This window comes from Trachurus trachurus (genome assembly GCF_905171665.1).
Source record: "Trachurus trachurus genome assembly, chromosome: 1".
Taxonomy (NCBI): Eukaryota; Metazoa; Chordata; class Actinopteri; order Carangiformes; family Carangidae; genus Trachurus; species Trachurus trachurus.
In genome coordinates, this window is record NC_139891.1 from 38,414,544 (window position 1) to 38,422,550 (window position 8,007).

Sequence of the window (8,007 nt, forward strand, 5' to 3'; positions counted from 1 at the left end):
CTTTATATCTTTCTAACAAGTGTTTGAACTATATTTATGGGATCAAAAGAAGCTATGTGTTTTCATTTTTTTAATTTATTTGGCCGATATATCAGTTCACAGAATTTTTTCCCCCTAATGTCGGTCCCCAACAAACTCCATATCAGTCGGCCCTGGTTATTTCGGGTTCCAGAGACGTGGACTGCAGCAGCTCAACACACTGAACTAAACTCTGCTACAGAGACAGTTTGGAGGTTCACAGGTTTGTAGCAGCCCTCTTACCATGACTCTGAGGGTCCAGGTTCAGGACTGAAGTTTGGTGGTATTTCGTTGGACCCGTCACTCTTCATAGACAGACAGATGGATCCTGGATACTCTGCTCTCAGTCTGTGCTTCTGACCCCTACAAACACAAACATGTTGTTATTCTGTGTCCAGTCTCCAGCTGTTGACCACCTGTCTCACATCAGCTCTAAAGAAGCAGAGTGAAGTGTAACACACCATCAGTGAACAGCGCATATCAAATCAGCTACCATTTTGATTTCATTGTCAAGTTACGACTCTGTTTCTAGACACAACAGTATATTAGTGTCAGCATGAACAGTAGTCTTAAAAATACAAAAACAAAAACAACAGGAATTAAGATAAAAGATAAGTAAACATAAGTATTGACACAAGTCATCATGCTCAGTGAAATGCATTGCTGGCCTGGAGGGAATGAATAACGTAGCAGGTAACGTTATTGTTCCATCCTTTACTTCTCTACAAAACTGTTGTGTCACTCTGATTGATACTATGTCTCTTTGCCATGTAACAGTAACCTCATGACTGAACACATTACAGATGTATTTACAGCAGCACATCGACTGTGTTTTTAATCGTTTAATGTTGAGCAGGAAAAGGCGTTTTTGGTCGAAGTTTGATTCATAATAACTTTTAGTATTTTTTTGAGCATTTTTTATTTTGATTGAAAGTTTAGTAGAGAGAGAGACAGGAACTGGGGAGGCAGAGAGAGGGGGAATGACATGCAGCAAAGGGATTCCATACGTGGCTGGCTGCAGTGAGGACTATAGCCTTTGCTGCATATGGGGCGCCTGCTAATAACTGAATGGTTCTGATAAGTCAGATAATTACATTTTTTGCCGATTACTAGAGCCAATTATAATCAGGCAACATTGCCTTGATTCTGCTCATCTTCAGTCCATTTGCCCCCTGATGATTTGAAACAATATAAATGTTGATTGAAGAGTCATAGCTGATCTTGATTTTGTTGTGATTGCAGCATTAGTGATGTCAGAGGCAGAGCTATAATGTTAAATTCATCTTCACTCACTACATTAGTCTGTCTTAACCTCAGGCGTGAATATAAACTTATTAACTATGTTATCGGTATTGGCATCTGTTCTTTATGAGGAACAGCAAGTTGTCAGGTATTGGCGGGAAAAAAACAGTTATTGTGCATCCCTACTTATGACTTGTTCATGTGCTGCTTGGCTCAAACAACAATTTTTGACAATAAAAGTATTTCAAAATAGTAAAATGTTATGCCTTCAATTTATATCTTTGTAACAAGTATTTGAACTATATTTATGGGATCAAAAGAAGCTATGTGTTTTCTTCTTCTTTTTTTTTTTTTGGCCGATATATCAGTTCACAGAATTTTTTCCCCCTAATGTCGGTCCCCAACAAACTCCATATCACTCGGCCCTAGTTATTTCCTGTTCCAGAGACGTCGATGCAGCAGCCCAAACATTGAACTAAAACTCTGCTACAGAGACAGTTTGGAGGTTCACAGGTTTGTAGCAGGTCTCTTACCATAACTCCATGGGTCCAGGTCCAGCACTGAAGTTTGGTGGTATTTCGTTGGACCCGTCAGACAGACAGATGGATCCTGGAGATTTTGTTCTCAGTCTGTGCTTCTGACCCCTACAAACACAAACATGTTGTTATTCTGTGTCCAGTCTCCAGCTGTTGACCACCTGTCTCACATCAGCTCTAAAGAAGCAGAGTGAAGTGTAACACACCATCAGCGAACGAGAACATCAAATCAGCTACCATTTTGATTTCATTGTCAAGTTACGACTCTGTTTCTAGACACAACAGTATATTAGTGTCAGCATGAACAGTAGTTAAGAGCCCATCTAAATGGACAAAAACAACAGGAATTAAAATAAAAGATAAGTAAACATAAGTATCATCCTCAGTGAATTGTATTGCTGGTCTGAAGTAAATGGATAACGTAGCAGGTAACGTTGTTGTTCCATCCTTCTCTACAAAACCGTTGACCAAAATCAAAAAATGATCCTACAGTGCATGAAAACGTTTTACTGTAAACAGTACTGTAAACATATACCATCCAATTCTTGCTAAATACATTTTCAATCTTCCTAAAAAAAAATTGAGAATATTTTGGAGTCATGGTTGATGAAGTTTGGCAAATATCAGAATTTTATCTCAAAAACGGAATTTTCTAGAACATTTTGAATTCTGCTCTCATGGGAACAACTGCAGTCAATGTGAGAGTGGAATTTTTAAACATCACATTTTCTCTTATGAAGCAAAACACTTATCATTAAAAACAAATCACCAACATTTCCATGCTGTCAAGATGCAATTTATGTATTTTGTTTAGATATTAGAATTTGTGACATTTTGACCATTTTTGAAATCTGCCTTTACAACAGCTGCCCGGACACTGACTCCCTGAGTCTATCTGAGAAGACACACACCATGTCTCACTTCCAGATAATTAGCTCACTGAGTTAAGCGCTGGTTTGTGGTGCGAGGGGATCTGGGTTCAAGACCCAGCAAGGGTGATGATGATAATCACACATCAAAATGCCAGATGTCCTCATGGTGGCATCACAGCAAGCCTCTAAATTAAAAAAACCAAAACAAATAGCTTGGACTGGACCATGTGTGAAGGCTCCTAACATCTTAGACTCATAGTAGATGTTTAACAAATACATATCATTATTTTACCTCAAAAACTGATTTTTCTTTTTACTGTGGTTTCAAATCTGCCAACACAACAGTGAATGACTTACTCAATTTGTGAAGCCACTGTTGAACTGCCACTTGTCAATTAGCTCAGTGTGATAGACAATGGTCTTTGGTTCCCAAGGTTGTGGGTTCAATCCTCAAATGATGCAAATTGAACATTATAAGGTCAACTGTCCTGTCTTCCTATTCTCCTGTTTGTTGCTCAGAATTGCCTAAATTTGCCCAAAAGTAGCCCGGACCCGACCCATCACTGCGCAGCAGCTATAATAACTGATCTTGTTGTTGTTGTGATTGCAACAGTGATGTCAGAGGCAGAGCTATAATGTTACTCACTGCATCTTAGTCTGTCTTAACCTCAGGCGTGAAAATAAACTATTTACAATGTTATCAGTATTGGCATTGGTTCTTTATGAGGACCAGGAAGTTATCAGGTACAAGGAGGTTCACAGGTTTGTAGCAGGTCTCTTACCATGACTCTGAGGGTCCAGGTCCAAGACTGAAGTTTGGTGGTATTTCGTTGGACCCGTCACTCTTCATAGACAGACAGATGGATCCTGGAGACTCTGGTCTCAGTCGGTGCTTCTGCAGCCTACAAACACAAACATGTTGTTATTCTGTGTCCAGTCTCCAGCTGTTGACCACCTGTCTCACATCAGCTCTAAAGAAGCAGAGTGAAGTGGAACACACATCATCAACGAATGAGAACATCAAATCAGTCACTTCCATTATTTTCTATGTAGAGCTCCACACAGACCACAACACACTGACTCTACTCTCCTTTTTCATCCTACATTTGGTTCCCGTAACAGCTCGTTCAGCAATATTCTCCTAATTCCTGAGGGTAAATTGGGAAGATTTTGATGTGCATCAACACACCGTGTCCATCGGTGTGTGTTGCACTTAAAACAAATGTGACACTCCACAGACAAATACAAAATTTTCCTTCACATCTTTCCTTGACCACTTGATGTTGTCCATCAAGGTGCAGAAGTTCTAGTGATCCCTCTGGAAGTTGCTCTCACACTTGACTCATGACTTTGGATTTCTTAGAATAAGTCAAATATTTAAAAATATTATCCATGTATAAATATCAATGTAAAAACTGAACATATCGTATCAGTTCACAGAATATTTTTCCCCGAATATTGGCCCCCAAAAAACTCCCTATCAGTCAGCCTCTAGTTATTTCCTGTTGCAGAGACGTGGACTGCAGCAGCTCAACACACTGAACTAAACTCTGCTACAGAGACAGTTTGGAGGTTCACAGGTTTGTAGCAGGTCTCTTACCGTGACTCTGAGGGTCCAGGTCCAAGACTGAAGTCTGGTGGGTGTCCTGCTCCATCTTCCTCTTCCACACTCATCTTCAGTCTGTCTGAGGGAGAAACCAGAAACAATGACAGTCAGATAACACACACTCTGACAGAGTATAATAAACTCCACCTGGTCAGTTTCCATGTGTATTGTTCAGTTCATCTCTGTGTGGACTGATCTTTTCCTGAAAGAATTCTGTTAAGTGTGCATGTGTGCGCGCGTGTGGCTCAATATACAGTATGTGATTGTTTGCACTTGCACTTGCACTTTGCAATTGATAATATATTGTAACTCTATGGTTGAAAAAAGCGCCCCTCCCTACTGATTTGTTGTTGTTGTTGTCTTTTCTTCTTTTCTCTCAGTGTCTCTGTGTGGACTGAAGTTCACTGTGACTCTTCTTCCCTCCACAGTCCACAGGGACAAACTGACTCACATAACACTGTAACACTCCTCTAACCTGCCTCAGACTTCAGATTTTCTTCTGCGTCATTTACTTTAAAATGGCGTCTGAACTGAATCCTTTGACTTCCTCTTTCTTCCTCCCTGCAGTGACGGAAACCACAAGACTCTGTGAGTGTGTTGATCATCACGTACAAGCTGTTTATAGTTGACAATTCACTTTCAGTTGATTCAAATGACAAAAATGAGTTACACTCTTTCTCCAACTTCATATAATTACTGATGATGATCAATGTCACAGATAGAAAATATTGCTATATAATATATGGCAAAAAATATTGAGAACCGTGTCCTGCAGCTTTTTTTGTTTTGCAGACTTTTGCAACTACTTTGCTTCGCACATAGTAATTTCCCCATTTACTGGCTGAAAATCGGTTATGAAAAAATAAAATAAAATCTTATATTTTTGATTACTTTAGCTAAATACCTCTAATGAACAAATCTCAACATTTTAACCATTGATCTCACTTCACAGATCAGAAAACCCATCAACAGAAAACCAAAAAATGTTATACAATGGATTCCTAACCTTAAAATTCTAGGGTTAGAGGGAAAAACAGTGTGTAAGTACATACTGAAAGTAGCCTGACTAAAATTTCGGTACTTTCCTTGTTGCACACACACACACACACACACACACACACACACACGCCGCTCGTGCTAAACTTACGGTGCTTATTTCCCTATTGGCCCTGATATATAATGTTGTATTTTTACCGTGGAAGTAACATTATTGACGGTAGGCTACACATTACGTTTAAAGGGATAGTTCAACATTTTGGCAAATTGGCCCATTGCCATAATCGCTATAGTCTTCTACGTTTTCTTCAGCTTCATATAAATGATGTTGATGATCGTTGTGACAGAGAAGGAAAGTGACTTGATACAGGTAGAATGACACCATCTGCTGGTCAACTCTTGTTATTATATAGGTATGGATTAATTGACTCCATAAATAGTGAGCTGATACAGCAGTGGTAGAAGAGCTGCTGAGATATTTACTATTTAAATAAACAGAGGTAGTAAAATAAAGTGAGATTATCAGCAACATGTTTTATTTATCATTATGGACACATCCCATGAGGGTTTTTTTAATCCTGTAACTTTAAAGCAGAAGTAATGGCGCATTTCCACTAGCACGGCTCGGCTCGGTACGGCTCGGCACGGCACGGGTCGGCTCGGTTTGGTTGTGTTTCCATTACAACTGAGTATCACTAGTGCCGCCGTGACGTCATTTACACGGCGCCGAGCAACGCTCTAAACTCTGTAAATATATAACTTTAGCAACATTTGAAACATTTTCAGGCGAGAAAGTAGTGGTTTAGATCCCCAACGTGTTGAAAATCTGACTAAATACCAACTGTTTACAATTTTGTTTCAACGAAGTCGGCGTTACTAAAGCTAGCCGTAGTGAGCAACGCACTTCCGGTTATTTTCACAAAATAAAATACCCGTTGCCTTTTATCATAAGGAAAGCCATTACGATAGAATTGGTGCTTTTACTTTGTAAACAGGAAGTGAACCTACCCTCGCTGTAGCTAGCTTTAAACCGCCGTTTTGACTGCTCTCGTCCCGTTAACGGCATTTAACCATTCAATATGCCTTACCGGAGAGTCTTGCCAGCTCTGAGATCGGCCTGGTTCATTGTAAAACATTTATTTATTGATGTAAATGTGGTGTTTTCTGTGCGTACAGACCCCAAGGCAGTGCTGCTCTTCTGTCTAACCACAAACAAACTTCTGCTACAGCCACAATTGTTAGATTTCATCAATGAGACCAACATTTAAGAGTTTAACCAGCCGGTGGTAAACCTCTAAGCCATCGGGGAAGTTAATTAGCGGTCGTTTTCTCCTCGGGGTGACGATGGTAGGCTGGCCGGCGGAGCACGTCAGGAGCCGGGCTGCTGCCTCTGTGCACTTCTCGGCATAACACCTGTCGCTGCTCGGACCTGGAGCTTCACTTCTCCGAAAAACATCGGGCAAACTTCTAAACAGCCGTCGTTTGGATAAACTAACCGCACATGGGGATCTAAACAGTTACTTTCTCGCATGAAAAAATATTAAAACTTAATAAAGTCACGTAATAACAGAGCCAGTCTAAATATTAGAAATTCTCTGGTAATAACAGGCTTCAGGCTTCAGCAGGAACATTTCTGTTGTCGGTCGTCGCTTCCAGTGACGACACTCATCGGCCAATCAGTGGAAGGCAGTCGGCTGACGTCACGTTTTAGTAACGCTTCGGCTCGCTTGGAACCAGGGCTGAGGTGATACCAAAAATGTACCCGGTTGCAGGTACTGCGTGCTAGTGGAAACACGCAATAGCGCGCCGAGCCGTGCCGTACCGAGCCGAACCGTGCTAGTGGAAATGCGCCATAAGTGGTCCGGTCGTTTTCGCTAATGCTGCATTCCAGGCAGGCTTTTGAAATCGTAAATTACAGCTTCAAGTCACAACTTACGACTTTGTAGCGTTCCAGGCAACCCACTCGTGTTTTTCCGACCTGTTTTACCGGTGAAAGTCACTATAACGGCCACTCGTAACTTCTGACCGGTGAACTCGTACCAGATCGAACTGGTACGAGTTCACGGTCGGAAAAATACGAGTTTCCTTGAACGCACCATAACAGTCCTCGTCCCTACGTCGCCACATTCACGGCGTTCCTTGGCTGCACACACAGCCCTGCATGCCGTTCTCTCTCCTCATTGGATAAAAACTGTAGGATACGATAAATGTTTTCTCCTCGGCTCAGAGCAGAGCAGAGGGACTGACAGACCCGTGTTTCAGTCCAAACACTCTATGTAAGTGATTGCTGTCGGAAGATATAACTATTTAAGACTTAGATTAACACAAATATATCACTTACTTCTGCTTTAAGTTTGGTTTGTGAACACCAGCTGAGACAAGAAACACATCCAACACTTTACTTTTCTCCTACAAAGTTTCATATCATCTCATAAACTCAGGAGTAATATTCACGAGGTAGAAATCTATTTTTATTTTTCCCCTTTTCTTCTAAAAAAATATATTCATGTCATTGTTATAACACTTAGGTGCATTTGTGTGAACTACGAATAATTATGGAATAGTTCAAAAATCTGTGTATTACTTCCTGCTCCGTCGACTGTAAAATGGTGTCTCAACTCACTCTGCAATGACAGGAAACCACGTGCAACACTAACCGACAAATTTGTGTCGCAGTTTGAAATGGCAGAACAACAACGCACTCCTGCCAACTTCCAAAATCTGTGCCTTCGATCCA

General features: G+C 40.8%; 1 protein-coding gene across 1 annotated transcript in view; it reads right to left on the reverse strand.

Annotated features, from left to right (window-relative positions):
* LOC310984633 (NACHT, LRR and PYD domains-containing protein 12-like) overlaps positions 1–4,329 on the reverse strand; it is a 197,994-nt gene extending 193,665 nt beyond the window's left edge. The window contains 3 exon segments of the mRNA XM_083969891.1: positions 264–381; positions 1,794–1,904; positions 4,269–4,329. Coding sequence (XP_083826017.1) covers positions 264–381; positions 1,794–1,804 — 129 coding nt within the window. The 5' untranslated portion in view covers positions 1,805–1,904; positions 4,269–4,329.
* Positions 4,330–8,007: the final 3,678 nt, after the last annotated feature.